Source organism: Equus asinus, chromosome 17, assembly GCF_041296235.1.
Source record: "Equus asinus isolate D_3611 breed Donkey chromosome 17, EquAss-T2T_v2, whole genome shotgun sequence".
In the NCBI taxonomy this organism is placed as follows: Eukaryota; Metazoa; Chordata; class Mammalia; order Perissodactyla; family Equidae; genus Equus; species Equus asinus.
The window spans coordinates 24,971,991-24,991,631 of record NC_091806.1 but is presented as its reverse complement, the minus strand read 5'-3'; the positions used below and the strand labels follow the sequence as shown (position 1 = coordinate 24,991,631).

Sequence of the window (19,641 nt, the reverse complement as noted above, 5' to 3'; positions counted from 1 at the left end):
CATATGTTGAAATCCTAACCCCTGTACTTCACAATGTGACTGTATTTGGAGATAAGCTCTTTGTGAAGGTAATTAAGTTAAAATGAGGTCTTTAGGGTGGGCCCTAATCCAGTATCATTGGTATCTTTATAAGAAGAAGATATTAAGACATAGACAGTCAAGGAGAAAAGAATGCATGAAGACCCAGGGAGAAGACTGCCATCCACAAGCCGAGGAGAAGGCATCAGAAGAAATGAACCCTGCCTTCACCTTGACCTCAGACTTCTAGATTCAAGAACAGTGAGAAATAGAGTTCTGTTGTTTAAGCCACAAATGTGTGACACTTTCTTACAGCAGCTGACATAATAACACAACACAATAACACACAACTACAGAATAACAAAATCTGTATCAGCATATATGTACATATGTGTGTATTTGCATGTGTGTGTATATCTGAGAATGAATTAAGTAGGAAGCAAATAGATGACACAGTTTTTCTGCATGTGTGGAAACTGCATAGGTGGAGGTATGACTCTGGTCTTCACCTAAAAATGTCTAAGAAGAATAGAAAGAAAGTAAACTAAAATAAAACATTTATATCATAACTTCTTGACATGGAGACAATGAACATCATTCTAAATTTATTTTAATTTAATGGTTAGTGTGTAAAATATATTTTATTGATACACCTAGTTTTACCAAACACTCTTTTCATTGCCTCTTTTACATCTTTATTCCTTAAAGTGTAGATAATGGGATTCAGCATGGGGATCACAATGGTGTAAAATATTGACACTATCATGTCATGGTCCAAAGAGTAGCTCGAACTGGATCTCACATACATGAAGATGATTGTTCCATGATAAAGTGACACTCCGGTAAGATGAGAACTACACGTGGAAAAAACTTTTTCTCCCCCTTTGGCAGATTGCATTCTTAAAATGGCCAATAGAATGAAAACATAGGAGATCAGGACAATTGGGATAGTGATTATCTCAATAACACCCATAAAGTGGGAGACTAGAAGCTGGTTTGTGTGCGTGTCAGAACAAGAAATGGCGAGGACAGGAGGGATGTCACAAAGAAAATGTCTAATTTCATTAGATGCGTAGAAGATTAGGCTAAATGCAGCCCCTGTGTGCACTGAAGCATTCAAAATGCCACAAAGATAGGAAGCAATGATGAGTGGCACATAGACCCTGGGTGACATGTTAACTGAATACAGCGGAGGGTTGTAGATTGCTACATAGCGATAATATGCCATTGCAGCCAAGAGAAAGCATTCTGTGGTCCCAAAAGTAACAAAGAAAAACATCTGTGCTGCACATCCAAGAAATGAAATGGTTTTATGTTCCAACAGGAGATTGACCAACATTTTGGGGGCCACAACTGAGGAATAGCAGGCATCCAAAAATGATAACACACTCAAAAAGTAGTACATAGGGTTGTGGAGTTGGGAATCCCCAATGATCAACAGAACCAGTCCCAAATTTCCCATCAGAGTAAACAGGTAAATTGCCAGAAACAAGGAGAACAAGATAATTTGCAGTTCAAGCTTGTCTGTGGAGCCCTTCAGTACAAATATAGTAACTTCAGTGACATTCTTCATGTTGACACCTCATGGAACAAACCTGAAGATATTTGTAAAATTATAATTTATATTGCTATGACAAAAATTAGCAATATTGTGACTCAGGGAAAGTGAATTATGTCATCGTATTTATTACTTGGCAATGCATAATTCCCCAGCAGCATTTCAGGACACAGTAACAAGATGATGAGTCAAAAGTTGATGGCACTCACTGCAGAATCAAATGTAAGATCTGCGTTTTACTCACTGGCTCAACTCAGGTCATTTCTAAAACCATCAAGCCAAATGACTAATTTAACAATGAATTTTATTAGCTATTTTCTTATTAAATGACATTAAAATACAAAGTGAAGAGCAAAAAAACTTCCTTCTATAATTATGAACATAGTCTTTATCTAAAAACAATACAATAAATATTGAAGGGCAAATTATATTAATAAAATTAATTTTTAAAATAATTACATATAGAATATGTTGTATTACATTTGTTTGGCAGACTAACAGCCTACTGAATTATATTATTTTATGAGTTAATTTCTCTAAACATTTTCTAACTCCACTAGGTTATTCTGAAAACTAATTAAGATCTTTTCTAAGAAGATGGACCATGATTGAATATAAAATTATCTGATAATGTGTTTCATTTAATTTGTTTTTCAAATACGTATTATTATGTTGTCCTCTGGGGTAAGTATTTAGTCATTTGTATGGTTTTTGGAAATCTGAATTCTTGATAATCTATATTCTACTTTCTCAAAATTCTGTGGTAAAAATGAAAGAATTATTGGAAAAAATAGAAAAATATGATTTTTATTTCAGAGTATTACATTTGATTATATATTCTTGATTTGGATTCAGTGAAACAACAACTAGGTAACTATTACCTAAACACAACAAGTTCATAAACATCAGCAATTAAAAATATGACAACAAAAAACAATCTTTGCAACCAAACATAAAACTTAGCATTTAAGATTTTAAAAAGTAGTGAAAAATTAAAGTTAGAAAGTATAGAAAAAATCAATCCTGGGCATTGTCCCATCGTTAATCAAATTAGGAGTCAAAGTGTTACCTGAACCTGAATTCAAAGTTTCATTATTAGCGCATAATATAACACTAGCTGGAGGATAGATTTTATTCAAGTTATTTACTACAATTATTTTATTTTTTAAATATCTACCCATAGAAAATTTGAGTAAGTCTTGAGGGATCATAATCTACTGCAAATAATATTCTGTACATTATTTAAATTCATAACACCAGTCAAGCTCCAGCTTCAATAGATTGACGTGGAACCCATCAGTAAGAGAGTCATTTGGATTAGAAATAGTGATGGAAGGAGAAGAAAGCACAGACCAACAAACTTCTGGGAAAGACAAAGTCAGGATTCTAGAAGAACTGTCAAGATCAGGAGAAAATATTTTAATACAATTATTGGAAAGATTAAAGATAGAAAACAAGAAATATTCATATGAGACATCTGAGAAAGCAGAATGTAGGTTGAGTCATATGAAATGGAAAAAAGAATTTACAACAAAACAAATTAGGGTACTCAAACCACTTACTCTAACTAAATATTTTTGTGTGGCTCTAATACTACAAAGTCATTTCAAAGATATTTCATTAGAAAAATTCTTAATGAATTGATTGGGAAACCCCCAGTACATCTTGCTTATTTTTAAAATGTCACAGAGAGGGATGACATGAATATTATCCAACTGGAGGTTCAGACAAGGATTTATGTAGATATGATAAAAAAAGAAATAAAAGAAATAAAAAGACAAACTATGATGAATATAGTGAAATCAATCTCTGTTTTAATGCAATTAAGAGTCACAATAAAAAATTCAACTCAAATACAATTCTTGCCATCAGTTCAATGAAAACCTGGTTCAAGGAAAATCACATAGGATTCAGAATCTAAAAGTTTGTGCTCCCCACTTAGCTCCATAATTAAAAACCTCATTTGAGATTAGACTTTCCTTCCAAAGTTTACTCCTCTTTCAAATAGAAATAAATTTAAATGACAAAGCAGAAACCTTAAGGCACAGCCAGGCAAATTAATCAATTATGTGAAACAATGAATATTTAAAACAATTTCCTTTAAATATGTCAATATTTTGTATAAATTTAGGATGCCCATATAATTGAACTTTTGTCATCGCATGTACTTATTTTTTAAAATTAGCAAATATTGAGCCACAACACTAATGTTGGAACTAAATCATTGAAAAACATAGTTGACCAGAGCCTTGAACTAGATATTCATTCTTTAGCTACATGTAATAAACATAAGAATTATTATTTTTCTCATTATATCAAAATATAAGCCCCCAGATAGTTGAATTGGTCAAATGTTTTCTTGCCCTCTGTTGATAAATATCCTGATTGTTTTATTTTGAACTGGTCTGTTTCTTCTATCAGGAAAGTGAGAACATACACTCTTTGGTGCATTCTCATTAGTTCCACAAACATAAAGTCGATATTTTCTGTTTTCTTTGTTTTAGTCCAGGAAATACAGTTTTCCAGTTCTTAGACTCTGCATAAATCAGATTATGATGAATAAATTCTATTTACCTATGCAATAGGCAACAACTGAGGATTTCATAACACATTTGATCTTGATATTTAGTTCCGACCTCCTAAAATATTCTGCAAATGATCTGACATTTTCTCTTACCTGTGAAACAGCAAAGGCAGGTTTAGATACACTATGAATATGGTTAATTCAAATTGTTTATATCCACCTACTCAAGTGTTGATAAAACCCAAATGAGATACCCCAATGGGAATATGCCCCAATTAACTTCTGGTTCAAGATATCAACATGATGATTTACTCAATGATAAAAAAGTAAATGGTTCTGGAATTCTGCACCACATGTTGATATTTATAAAATTATTTGATCTCCGGCTTAAAATGATGCTTTAAGAAAAAAATACACGTTTTGACACTAGATAAGAAATCTTAAAATATGTTTACATCATAACTCTGACACTGGGTGAGCACTAACTTCTCTGAGAATCGATGTCCTCATCCGGGCAATATAAGCCATTTTATACTGCAACAAGTCAGTAAATATGGCAAACTATAGTAATGTTAAATCATAATATATCTCTTGCAGAATCCAGCAAAATGCATTTATAGTCAATTAAATTCAATATACTTTTACTCTGTTCAAATTATAAAGTGTGTGGTTTAAATCAACATATATGTTTGAGTTTATTGGAAGATTATTATTCAAGATAATCAGAAAAGTTCAAAAAATGTCACAGAAATGTGGAGGAGACATCAAAAGTTTAAACCTCTGTGGGACTTTATAATCTTGTAGTTTTGTAAATCCTGAAGACTGTTGAGGTTAAATAAAAAATATCAATCAATCAATTATTAATAGATGGATGATGTCAATGATCTCTCAATAGGTAGATGTACACACACAATAAACACACACACACACACACACACGCCTAGGACCAAAATAGAGAAATTTAGCATTCATAGAAAAGAGAGGCCCAAAAGAATTTTAACTTTTCTTCAATTTTCCAGATGTTCCATACGCCAGACTCAATCAGACTGTCACAAGGGACTGTCAGAGACTGAAATGGTGCTCTGGATCTTTGAGAATCTCAGAAATAAGCAGCATGTAGTGCCTTTGAAAACAAGGCTTCATATAGAGGAACAAAATCCTTAGAGAAACGTCAAATGAGTAGGGCAGAGAGACTAGGAAGGAAAGTTTCAACCGGGGAGGGCTTCTGGAAGATGTAGGACTACGAAAGTACTGTCAAAGGAACATATAACGTCTAAAGTACAAAATACTCCTTTGGAAAGGAAGATCTGTTCAGACACAAGAGATAGAAAGTACTCTTGAATCAAGTCTAGCTCTGAGAGTTAACGTAGCTGTCCAATCATACGTTCAGGACATCTGAAAATCATGAGATGATTTTTTGAGCGTGAAACTGGAAAAGCGACCTTGATATATGTACAACTTCATATGTCCTTCCTTCTGATAGTCATATTACCCATCATATTTACTCACTGAAGGAACAAAATGATTACTATTGAAGTCCATATGATGATATTTAAGTTGCAAAGGGATAAAAATAACAAAATAGTCTTCCAATTATTACTAAAATCAGAGCATAAAATCAGACCATAAAGCAATCAAATGCATACTGTATTAAATATATCTTAAAATAATATAAACAAAAAAATCCCCTCTTACCACTTTGTAGTCATTTACCCTCAGTTCTGGCAACAATAGATGTGTCAGATGTGTTCACCATCGTCACAATTTTGCCGCATCCACAACATGCTACGGGTGGAAAGACATTGCAGGTGAGCTTCTCAGTTTGCCTTCTTCCACTTAACAAGCTGTCTTTAAGATCCATCTTTTTACTTTAAAATATCAGCTTTTGTTCCTATTAATTGCTGAATAGTATTGCATCATAAAGATGTACTGCATTGTAGCTACTCAGAGGTCGAAAGACATTCGGGTTATTTTTAGTTTTAGAATATAGTGAGTAAATTGTAATAAATATCGGCATAGAGGTCTTTGTGTAGATACATGCTTTCTTTTATCTGGGTCAATAACACAGAGCAAGATTCCTGGGTCAGCTGCAACATTTTGCAATCCTACCAGCAATGGATGAGAGCTCCAGTTCTGCATCATTGTGAGCACTTTTAATTGTCATTTATTATTATACTTGTAAAATTCTAGTCGTTCTGAGAGGTGTACGGGATCACATTGTGGTTTTAAGTTGTATTTCCTTAGTTGTAAATGATGTTGAACATTTTTTTGTATGTGCTTAGTTGCGATCTGTGTATCTTCTCCATTGAAGTGTTTGTTCAAGTTTGTTTCCATTTTTCATTATCTTCCCTTTTGTTTCATATTGTTGAGTTTTGGAGTTCTTTATATATTCTGGATTCATGGTCTTTATTGAATAGCTGTTAAGCAAATATTTTGTACAAGTGTGTCTGTGTATTTTGTTCATTCCCTCAACAGTGTTTTTCACAAAGCAGATTTTAAATTTGATGAAAAAATTTATTACTTTTTCCTCCAAAGGTTCATGCATTTTGTGTTTTATACAAAAATTAGTGACTAACCCATGGTGACCTAAGTCCTATTTTTTCTCTAGAAATGGCAGGATCTTAGGTTTTATATTAAAGTCTAAGATTCATTTTGAGACAACATTTTATATGATGCAAAGGATTGGTCAATGCCTCTTTTTTGTGGCGTGAGGCTACGTGACATAGTAAGCATATTACAAAAAAAGACAGCCCTTCCTTCACAGCTTTTCCTTAGCAACTTTCTCAAAAATCAATTGACTTTAATTCGTGAATCTTTTGCTAAAGACTCTATTCTGTTTCATTGATTTAAATGTCTATCTTTTCACCAGTGCCACCTTCTCTTGATTATTTTCGCTTCATGTTAGATCTTGCAACCAGATTATTTGAATGCTACTTTATTCTTTTTCAAAATTGCTTTAACTGTCTTAGTTCCCCTGTCTGTTTTGTAAATTGTAGAATTACATTGTCTATTTCTACAAAAAAATGTTTGTTTAAATTTGAATTAGGGTTGCATTAAATATGTAGATAATTTAAGATTGCATTTAATTAATGGATCCTTTGTTCACAATTGTGCTATCAGTATCATCTTCTTTCTTTTAAAATTCAGATTCCATAGCCAAAATTCTCTCTCTACTAAGGGAGAATCTCTGGGTGTAGCGTTTAAGAATCTATGTATTTTTCACAATATTTTGCACAATTTTTTAAGTGCATAGTGTAGTACTAGTCTATAGTTTAGTTATAGGGTCCCCAAGATAGGGCAAGACCCTGTACAACTCGAATTTTGACCTTTATCTCTACTAGATCTCTAATATTATAATGTTTCATTAACCAGAATATTGAGTTATCTGTATATTGTCCCGTCTCTCCTATCACTGCTTCCTATCCACGTATTTTATTGTATCTCCTCTATTAAATACTCAATGAACTTAAATGTGTCTCTCATACCGCTTGGAAGTGTGGAACATTAAAAGTTAAATCATTATAGTAATCTTTATTAAATGATTGTGAATTCTGTCATAGTTTATGCTTTCATGTTATTTCATTATGTACCAGTTTACAGGATTTTGAGAAAAATAAACAGGTTATATTCCCAGAAGGAGGAAGATAGATTTCAAAGAATTTAAGTCATCAACCCAATGGCACATAGCTATTTAGTATCACATCTAGGTCTATGTCATGTATCGTTAGATCGTTTTTCCAGTCTGCTGCATATTCTTTTTCCACTGAAGAATAATTTTATACAAGAGGCCAAAGATCATTCATATAATCAGTTTTATCATTCAGTTCATTGCTCCAGAACTATTCTCTTGTTTACCTCAGAAAAAAAATGAAATCTTCTTGTTGTTTTTCCATCCCAGAGGAGAAATACTATTTTTTCTCCCTGGAGCACCCGTGGGGACTCCAAGAAGAGCTTGAGAACCCGGTATGTGTCTAAAGGTTTAGAATCCATAGCTCAACTTAATTGAGTGAGCAGTTCCTTTACACAGGTAAGAGGAAAGGTTTTTTCTTTGCTTACAAAATATTTCAGAAGTCATAATCTTGAATCTCAAACTAGAATATATGTTTTAGTATTTAAATCTAAGATAGAAATTTCTAGTTAACTCAGAGTTCAATTAAAAATTGAATGAGAGAGTTTCAGGTAATACAGCAAGGATAATAGGAAACGCTCTTTACAGATTTAGGTCAAAATATTCGTATGTGAAAAATCTGATTTAATGTCTCTAATACAAGATAACAGTCAGAATAAACATAGTAGAAATATTCCAAATATTCCATATTTGGGGAAATTTTTAAATGGAGAGAAAACTAACCATCAACCAACAATTGAGTACATGCCATTTTGAGATCATAATTTTATCTTTTCCTTGGGGTGATATAAATGAATCTTTTTTTTTTTTGTAGTTGAGTAGTATTGCATTGTGTATATATACTACATCTTCTTTATCGATTCTTCCCTTCATGGGCACTTAGGTTGTTTACAAGTCTTGGCTATTGTGAATAATGCTGCAATGGAAATAGGGGTGCATATATATTTACACTTTCATGTTTTCATGTTCTTTGGATAAATACCCAGCAGTGGAATAGCTGGATCATATGGTAGTCCTACTCAATGTTTTGAGGAAACTTCATACTCTTTTCCCTAGTGGTTGCACCACTTTGTATTCCCATCAGCAGTGTATGAGGGTTCCCTTTTCTCCACATCCTATCCAACACTTGTTATTTCTTGTCTTGTTAATTATAGCCATTCTGAGGGGCATGAGGTGATGTCTCATCGTGGTTTTGATTTGCATTTCCCTAATAATTAGTGATGTTGAACATCTTTTCATGTGCCTATTGGTCATCTGTATAACTTCTTTGGAAAAAGAGTCTCTTCAGATCTTTTGCCCAATTGTTAACTGGGATTTTTGTTGTTGTTGTTGAGATGAGTGAATTCTTTATACATTTTGGATATTAGCCCCTTATCAGATATATGATTTAAAAATATCTTCTCCCAATTGTTAGGTTGCCTTTTCATGTTGTTGATGGTTTCTTTGCTGTGCAGGAGCTTTTTAGTTTGATGTAGTCCCATTTGTTTATTTTGTTTGTTTGTTTTCTTTTCCTGGTCAGACAAAGAATCCTAAAATTAACATGGAGCAATGAATAGCAAAAGCAATCCTGAGAAAAAAGAACAAAGCTGGAAGTGTCACAATCTCTGACTTCAAAATATGCTACAAAGCTATAGTAATCAAAATAGCATGCAACTGGCAGAAAAACAGACACACAGATCAATGGAACAGATTTGGAAGCCCAGAAATAAAATCACACATCTATGGACAGCTTATCTTTGACAAAGGAGCCAAGAATATACAATGGAGAAAAGAAACTCTCTTCAATAAATGGTGTTGTGAAAACTGGACAGCCACATACAAAAAATAAAAGTAGACCGTTATCTTACACCATACACAAAAATTAACTCAAAATGGATTAAAGAGTTGAATGTAAGACCTAAAACCATAATACTCTTAGAGGAAAATATAAGCGGTATGGTCCTCAACTTCAGTCTTAGCAGTATTTTTTTTGAATACTGTATCATCTCATCAGGCAAGGGAAACAAAAGAAAAAACAAACAAGTGGAACTAGATCCAACTAAAAATCTTCTGCACAGGAAAGCAAACCATCAACAAAATGGAAACAAAACCTAACCATTGAGAGAATATGTTTGCAAATCTTATATCATTTAAGGGATTAATATGGAAAATATATAAAGAACTCATACAACTCAATTGCAAAAAAACCCACAATTAAAAAATGGGCAGAGGATCTGAACAGATGTTTTTCCAAAGAAGGTAAATTGATGATCAACAGGCACATGAAAAGATGTTCAACATCAGCAATTTTTAGGGAAATGCAAATCAAAACCTCTATGAATATCACCTTACACCATTGAAATGGTTATACTTAACAATAGAATAAATAAGTTTTGGAAAAGATGTGGAGAAAAGGGAACCCTCATACATTGCTGGTGGGAATGTAAACAGGTGCAGGCACTGTGGAAAACAATATAGAGATTTCTCAAAAAATTAGGAATAGAATTAGTATGCTGTTCAGCTATTCCACTTCTGAGTATTTATCCAAGGTACCACAAAAACATGGATGTAAAAATATATCTGTGCCCCGATCTCCATTGCAGCATTATTGACAATAGTCAAGACTTGGAACCAACCTAAGTGTCCGTCAGTGGATGAATGGACAAAGAAAATGTGGTATATATACACACTGGAATACTACTCAGTCATAAAAAGATGAAATCTCCCATTTGGAACAGCACACGTGAAACTTAAGGATATTATGCTAAGCGAAAGAAGGCAGTTGGAGAAAGTCAAATACCATATGATTTCACTCAGAAGTGGAAGATAAAACAACAGTAATAAATAAATGAATAGTTACAGACATTAGATTGGTGGTTACCAGAGGGGAAGGTGGAAGGGAGGAGGGCAAAAGGATTGTTAGGTCACACGTGTACAATGACAGATGGTAATTTAAAAAATGTCCTTCTATCTAGTGTTAAAACATACACATATAAATATATAAAACCACTTTATTGAGATATAATTTACATGCAAGATAGATACTTTATATAAGTGGATTTCTAAAATATTTATCCTTCTGTGATGGGCGTATTTCATTAGCATAATGTTCTACAGGTTTATACATGTTGCAGCATATGGTAAGGTTTTCTTCTTTCTTAAGACAGAATAATAATGTTATGTATATATATATATACATAATATATATATAATAATATAACATTTTCATTATCTATTCATCTTTCAATGGACATTTAAGTTTCCACATCTTGATTATTGTGAATAATGCCACAGTAATCATGGGAGTGTGTATATCTCCTTGAGATCCAGTTTTCAGTTCTTTTCAAAATATACCCATATGTGGGATTGCTGGATTATATGGTAATTAAATTTTAAATTTTGAAGAGTGTCCATACTATTTTCAATAATTAATGCAACATTTTGCATTCCCATCAACAGTGCACAAGAGTTCCCATTCTTTCATATACTGGCCAATACTTCTTATCTTATGTTTTAAATAATAGCCCTCCTAACAGGTATGAGATGATATCCAGTTCTGCTTTTAATTGGCATCTGTTAATATGCAAATACTACACAAAGTGATCTAAAGATTCAGCGCATTCCTTATCAAGAGGTCAATAGTTCTTTTTCTTTTTTTACAGAAATAGAAAATTCATATGATACCACAAAAGACCTCAAATTTCCAAGGAAATCTTGAGCAAGAAGAACAAAACTAGAATCATCACACTTCCTGATTTCAAAGTATGTTACAAAGCTATAGTAATTGAACAACATGGCATTGGAATAAAAACAGACATATAGCCCAATGGAACAAAGCATAAAGGACAGAAATAAGCCCCCCACATATATGGTCAATTACTCTTCAAGAAGAGTATCAATAATACACAATGGGGAGGGGAAAGGCACTTCAACAAATTGTGTTTGGAAAACTGGATATTCACATACAAAACAATGAAAGTCGATCCTTATGTTACATCATGCACAAAAGTCAACTTCAAGACTTAAACATAATACCTGAAACTATAAAACTCCTGGAAGAAAATATATGCAAAATGCTTTATGACATTGGGTCTGGCAATGCTTATGAATGTGACACCATAAGCACGGGCAACAAAAGCAAAATTAGAGAAGTGGAAGCACATCAAACCAAATCTTTACAGCAAAAGAAACAGTAAACCAAGTAAAAATGCAAGCTATGGAATGGAAGAAAATCCAAACCACTTAGATAGATACTTCTCCAAAGACTTACACATGACAAGCAGGCCAATATGAAAAAAAACTTAACATCATGAATCATTAGGAAAATGCAAATCTAAAACATCATTACAAATCAGAGTCCAAAAGACTCTATTCAATAAATATCAACAGGTAGTGAATTATTCCAGAAGTATTGTCTTTTTTATTATTGAATAAATTATCATGTTGTTATTTTGAACCAGAAGATAATTGGGGTATATTCCTCTTGGGGCATCTCCTGTGGGTTTCATCAACACTTGAGTAAGTAGATATAAACAATTTAAATTAATCATATTCACAGTGAATCTAAATCTGCTTTTGCTGTTTTACAGGTAAGAGAAATTTCAGCTCATTTGCTGAATATTTAGGAGATAGAACCTAAAATTTCAAGGTCAAATACGTTATGTAATCCCCAGTGCTAAACTTCTAGTTGATGCTTGTTGCCTGGTGAATAAATACGACAAAGACAATAGAAACTAGTGAATTTATGTTTGTAGAGTTAAGTGAGAGTGCTCCAAATTGATTGTATGCTTTCCTTTTCCTCTTGGAATAAGACAGATCAGGTTTAAGCAAGAACAATAAGAAAAAAATACATCAATGAGGGGAAAGAAAACATTTGACTCTTCAACTAGCGGGGGACTTACATTTTGCTATAATGATAATGACTTCAATTATCCTTTTATTTTGCTCATTTGTTGATGCAGAAGCCATCTCAGATGACTATTTCATAATGTTCCTCTAATCTCAATGTTTAAAAAATATCTAAATATATATATGAAGAATTATATTTTATTTTACTGAGGATGACAGGTTGGGACATTAGTTATAGAAGGAAGTCATGGTATCATAGGAAGCAGTGTGAAATGATGAACGTGCCTGCCCTATGAGGAAGACCTGGCATTGAACTTGGCTCGGGTATGTACTAGCTGTAAGAGCTGCTCTAATGGTGAAATAAAGTAATGTTCATAAAAGTCTAGTCCTGCTGCATGTGCCCAATGTGTGGTTGTTATTATTTTCTGTCTCCTTTGCAAACAGCGTTTCAATGTTAAGCCAAAGATATTTGGGATTTTCTGCCTTCTATTAAAATTGTATTTTTAGAAGTGGCTTTACATTACTTTAACAACTTGATGTTATATTATTAAATTCTTCAAGAACCATAGTCATTGACTTTTTATAACTCTGAATCCTTTCAATATATTCTAATATTGATGTAGTTATACCAGTATAAGTTTCATTTTGGCATCATGTAGTAATGCCTGTTTCAAGAGAAATTTAGGATAAGTAGTTAAAATTGCAATCTTTCTCTATCACATTTACCCGGGTAAACTTAAGCTCACTGTAATGTACCAAATGAAATTGTGGTGATCTGTGAGTAATTTTATCAACAGACCACACAATTCACAACACTTCTTTATTCTCTAAAGAATAGTCCAGAGACACAAAGAGAAAAGGAAAAGAGCTCATAATTAAAATATGATTCATTGGATTTAATCCTTATTAACTTATTGGTTTTGGTTCTTAATAATCACAAAACAAATATAGTATATGTAGCTAAAGAATTAAATATCTGGCTAAGGCTTTGGTCACATATTTTTCAATGATTAGTTACAATATTAACTTTGTGACCCAATATTTGCTAATGTTTTAACAATAAGTATATCTGATGACAAAAGTTCAATTATATGCTCATCTTAAATTTTTAACTAATAATGGACATATTCAAAGGAAATTGCTTTATATATTTATCGCTTTATGCATTTAATTAGTCTACCTGGCTGTACATTATGTGTTCCGTTTGGTCATTTAAATATACTACTATTTAAAGAGGAGTAAACTTTGGAGAGAAAGTCTAACATCACACATGGATTTTAATCGTGAACTTGTCCAATGGACAGATACTTTCAGATTCTAAATCCTGTTATCTGCCTTGGAAAAGGAATATCATTGAACTGAGTTCAAGAAATATATTGGGGCCGATCTTTTCCTTGTGACTCTTGATCGTATTTTAAAAAGATAGATTTCATCATATTCATCAAAGTTTGTACTTTATTTATTTCGACTTGCCTTTCACCTCACGTCTGTAAACTCTTTTACCCCTGTATAAACATTTGTTTCAACCTTTGTTCAGTTAATATTCATGTCACCCTTCCTGTGGCTCCTTAAGATAAGAAAAAAAATACATAATTGGAGGTTTTCAAATCAAATTATTAACACATTTTTAATTAAATCATATATTTAAGAGCATCTTATGGTGTTAAAGCCACCCAAAAATATTCAGTTACCTAAAATAAGTGATTTGAGTGCCCTAATTTATTTTGTTGTAAATTTATTTCCAACACATAGGATTCAACCCAAATTTTGCATTCTCAGATGTCTCATATGAGAATTTTCCTTTTATCTGCCTTTAATCTTTTCAATAATTCTATGAAAATATTTTCTCCTGATCTTGATAATTCTTCTAAGGAATCCTGACTTTGTCTTTCCCAGAAGATTGTTGATATGTGCTTTCTTCTCCTTCCATCACTATTTCTAATCCAAATGGTTTATTCTCTCACTGATGGCGTCCATGCCAAAGTATTAAAGCTGGAGCTTGACTTGCATTATGAATTTAAAGAACGTAAAGAATATTATTTGCAGCAGATTATGTGCCCTAAAGACTGACTCAAATTTCCTATGGGTGGTTATATGAAAAACCAAAATAATAATAACGAAAAAAATCTATCCTTCACCTTGTGCTGTATTATGGGTTAATAATTCAAAATTTGGCTTCGAGTAGAAGTTTGACTCCTAACTTGTTTAACAATGGGATTATCCAAGAAAGATTTCTGGTTTTCTTCATTCATTTCTTTCTACTTTTCTGCTCTTAAATTTTATGTCTTAGTGTAAGCATTGTTTATTTTTGTTGTTGTAGTTTACTGTTTTTTTATGAATGACTTCAATTGTGACTCAAATAACAGCAATCTAGTTGTAATTTCACTGAATCTACAATAAACAATACCTAAACATTATAATACCTTGAAAAAATCATATTTTTCAGAATAATTCTTCTCTTTTTCACCAGAGTTTTTGACGGAGTTGAAAAGCATGTGGAATTTAAATATCCAAAAGTAATAAATATGACATATTACTCAGCCAAAAATGATAACATAATTCTTAGTATTTGAGAAATAAATTTGAACAAAATATAAGTTGTCATACAATGGCTTAATTCAATCACGGCCTATCATCCTGGAAAACTCTTGCTTAATTCTTTCGGATACACCCAAGAAGATCTAGTAGAATCAGAAAATGTTTGGAGATTAGTTTATAAAATGTTACAATCCAGGAGGCTGCTACTCTGGAGAACCAACTTAATTCAGAACATTTTATATTTAACATAATTGTAAAGGTTCATTTTCATTAGCATATGTTATCTTTTACTATTTTCTCCTATATTGCAATGTAATTGTTAATGCTCTCATTCTACAGGTGAGTAGATTATAGCAAATCATTTTGCACAATTACTGAAAGGTGTAGAATGCTGATATCCTATTTGAATGCTCTATACACTGATATGCTATCTTACATGTTTGGATGTCAGAAGGAAATTATTTTTTAGTCAATCACTTGGTGTTTTAATGTGATTTAATATGAAAACAGCTAATAGAGTGGTAAATTAACCAGTTTACCTGGTGGTTTTACACATTACATTAATTCAGCCAGTGAGTTAACACCCATATTTTCCATTTCATACTGCAGTGAGTGGCATGAACACTTTACGCACCATCTTGTCACTGTTTCCTGATCCACAACTGGGAAATTATGCAGGCCAACAATAAATATTAGGACACAGCTCCCCATCCCTCAAATCGCAATATTGAGTCACAATATTATTTATTCTTTTTGTAGTAAACAAGTTATAATTTTATGAATATTTTCAAGTTTGTTCCATGAGGTGTCAACATGAAGAATGTCACTGAAGTTACTATATTTGTACTGAAGGGCTTTACAGAGAATTTCGAACTACAAATCATCTTATTCTTCCTTTTTCTAGCAATATATCTTCTTACTCTGACAGGAAATTTGGGACTGATTATGTTGGTTATTGGGGATTCCCGGCTACACAATCCCATGTACTATTTTCTGAGTGTGTTATCATCTGTGGATGCCTGCTATTCCTCAGTAATTACTCCAAACATGTTAGTAGATTTTATGTCAAACAATAAAGTCATTTCATTCACTGGATGTGCATCACAGATGTTTCTCGCTATTACTTTTGGGACCACAGAATGCTTTCTCTTGGCTGCAATGGCATATGATCGCTATGTAGCCATCTACAACCCTCTCCTGTATTTACTTAGGATGTCACCAAGAGTCTATGTTCCACTCATCATTGCTTCCTATGTCGGTGGCATCTTGCATGCTACTTTACACACGGTGGCTACTTTTAGTCTATCCTTCTGTGGAACCAATGAAATTAGACATATCTTTTGTGACATTGCTCCTCTCTTAGCTATTTCTTGTTCTGACACTCACACAAATCACCTTCTAGTCTTTTACTTTGTGGGATTTATTGAGATAGTTACTATCCTGATCGTCCTCATTTCCTATGGTTTCATTTTCTTGGTGATTCTGAGGATGCATTCTGCTGAAGGGAGGAAAAAAGTCTTTTCTACATGTGGTTCTCATCTAACTGGAGTGTCAGTTTTTCATGGTACAGTTCTGTTCATGTACGTGAGACCAAGTTCCAGCTATGCTTTGGATCATGACATGATAGTGTCAATATTTTACACTATTGTGATTCCCATGCTGAATCCCATCATCTATAGTTTGAGGAACAGAGATGTAAAAGAGGCAATACAAAAAATGTTTAAAAAATGGTTTATCAATAAAGTAAATGTTCACAGTAAAAATTGAATTTAAAAATATAGAGTGATATTCTGTGTCTCAATATCAAGAAGATATGATGAAAATGCTCCGTTTTAGTTTATTAATGTATTACTGTTTTCCTGGATATTTTAAAATAAAGATCATAGTTAACCCTCCACCTCTGCTGTTTTTATAAGCAGATAAAAACTGTATCATCCATTTGCTTATTTAATATGTTTCTACTGATATATGTATATTCACACACACACATGTATATATATACACATATATCTATATAGAAGCTATACTGATTTAGGTAACACAAATGCACACACACAGGCATATATGTATATATTCTCTACTTTAGAATGCTGTGTATTGTTTTCTTTCATCTCCATGTAATTCAAATGTATGTATTCCCATTGTTGCAATTATAAATAGCATTGTATTATATCTGACTAGCTTGGTCAAATACCACCTAATCAATAGCCAAACCACAGATCACATAATCTCAGATCACTTCCCTTGGAGTCATTGCTATCTGATTCCTGTAGAAAGCACTCTGCCTCCTTTCTTAGATTTACACTTTGGCACAAATCTAACCACAAATGGTGGTTCACAGAACACAGAGAATGTGTTCAAATTCCTGGCATCATTTTCATGCTGGTTTATGACGGTGCATTTCTCCTCATTTTATTTCATCCACAACATGGACATTAAGCCCATCTTTAATTTCTCATAGAAAACAAAGTCTAGGCATTGACATTTATGAACATTATACTTAAACTCAAGAATAACAAAAGAAAAACACAATTCAGAGAGTAAGGTATAACTGGCAGGCTAGTTGGCTCTTCCCAAAACTGAGCCATGGGCCATCTTTATGGGGTTCCTTACAGACCTGGCCCCAATTCACCTTTTAGCTTTATTTTCCTTTGACCCCCCCCCCCCCCCACCCCTCTGTGATGGCCTTGCAGATCCCACCACTTTTCAGTGCCACAGCCCAAGAACCAAGGTACAGAATAGCCTCTCCTATGCACATTTAAGACCTGCTTCCAACAGACATGCTTTTCCTTGCAAAAATATGTCTCCCTCAAAGATAATTTTAAATTGTAGTGTTCACCCTTCCTTCTTTCATTTTTATTTATTAATTTTTCCTTATTGTTTTGTGAAAAATCATTATCTTCCCCAAGGGGAATCATTGTTCAATTTGAATGAGACAATCTCCTTAGAATTAGCGTTCAGCCTAAGGATGTTCCCCTAATTTGGGATTATTGAATATAAATAACTACTTGAGTTTTCCAATGAAGTATATGTCTTACTATCAAATATTCCTACCACAATTTCTCTGCCTATATTTTCTCCAGTTTGAAAGGTTCTCCCCACCATTATTCAAATAATTCCTTCCTTAAAATCTCAAAATTAAATCATGGTTATAGGTTCATTATCCCTGCATATCCTAACCATGCAAATGAGGACTGAACCTCATGACTCTGTGTGTGTGTGTGTGTGCATGTGTGTGTGTGTATGCTTCCTCACTGAAGAGATCCTTAAACACAACTTAAAATCACAAGAGGTAAATAAATTTTATGCTTTAAAATTTTAAAGGTCAGGATTAAAAAGTAATCACAAATATAGTAGAAGAAATTGCCATAAACTAAAGAAAATAGTTATAATGTACGTGTTGAATTCATAAATAATAGACCAAAATTCCATAGAACTATGGACCAGACAATTCACAAAAGAAGAATGAATTGTCTTTGTTATGAAGTCATAACAATAAACATCGCTTCTTTCAGCATTTTTACCCACTGCTTTTTTGGAGTGAAAAGTTATCAGACCAAAAGAAGTCATCATCTTCAAAGTGACAACCATTCTCACGGGCAATCATGGCTAAAAAAACAGTTAACAGTCACTGTATATCATATCTCTGACTATACATGTAAAACATTACTAACACAATGGTGTGAGGGAGAGTGGGCATAACATGCAAAGTAAAGACAACAGAAATTGGGATGATTTCACAATTTTTTAATTCAAAAGTAAAATTAAGAAAATTTAAGGCTTCCAGTGGAGATTTCCTTGTCCCTTAATATCTAGATAAGTTTGTTTTGAGCAAATAATGCCCTTTCCCTGGAAGTCTACAGGGCTTTGCTCCAGTTGTGTACATTGGCATGGGTCGCATCTGTCATCTTTGCTTTCTGAAGGAATATTTCCACAAGACACCTCCATGGAAATGAAAATGTTCTATCAAATAAACCATTCAAGAAAGAAGTAAATTTTACTGCAAGTTTGAGTGGAAGGAGGCAAAATAGAGGTTTACACTATCGCATCAGGCCTCCTTATGCTTAGAGTAATTTAACTTCACACCACAAAAGAATTTCTCACTTGCCCTTCTTATATATTCCCCTAGCCTTAAACTATTATATCAGGAAAAGGCTATAAAATTCTTTCTTTTTATTAAACAGAGTTATTACTATGTGAAGCTTGTGATCCTGTTGTAAATTATGCTCCCAGTTGTCACCTTCTATTCCAATCTTCTGTCCAGGATCAGTTTTGACTCTTTCAATACTTATGTAGGCATATTTATAAACAACCACCATTACGTGGGTTGGAGCAATTTTGTTGACGAAGACAGCTGAGATAACCCTATACATCATCTCACAAGATGTACATGAATTTGGGTTAAATTCAATATCAAACTAAATATTAACATATATAACATAGTATATAATGATAAATAAATATCAAAATATCTAGTTCTTAAAAGGCAATTTTAAGTACAAAAGCCTCTTGAGCTACAATGGTCAGAAGAGGTTACCACTGATTAAA

The 19,641-nt window shown here is 33.0% G+C and overlaps 2 protein-coding genes across 2 annotated transcripts; one reads left to right on the top strand and one right to left on the bottom strand.

Annotated features, from left to right (window-relative positions):
* Window positions 1-640: 640 nt before the first annotated feature.
* LOC106844103 (olfactory receptor 5T2-like) lies at window positions 641-1,591 on the bottom strand. Its single transcript, XM_014861413.3, has one exon. The coding sequence runs from the start codon at window positions 1,589-1,591 to the stop codon at window positions 641-643; it is 951 nt and encodes a 316-aa protein (XP_014716899.2).
* Window positions 1,592-15,906: 14,315 nt separating this feature from the next.
* On the top strand, window positions 15,907-19,313 carry LOC106844046 (olfactory receptor 5T7-like). Its single transcript, XM_014861383.3, has 2 exons — window positions 15,907-16,811; window positions 19,223-19,313. Exons 1-2 carry the CDS (start codon window positions 15,907-15,909, stop codon window positions 19,311-19,313), a joined length of 996 nt encoding a protein of 331 aa, XP_014716869.3.
* Window positions 19,314-19,641: the final 328 nt, after the last annotated feature.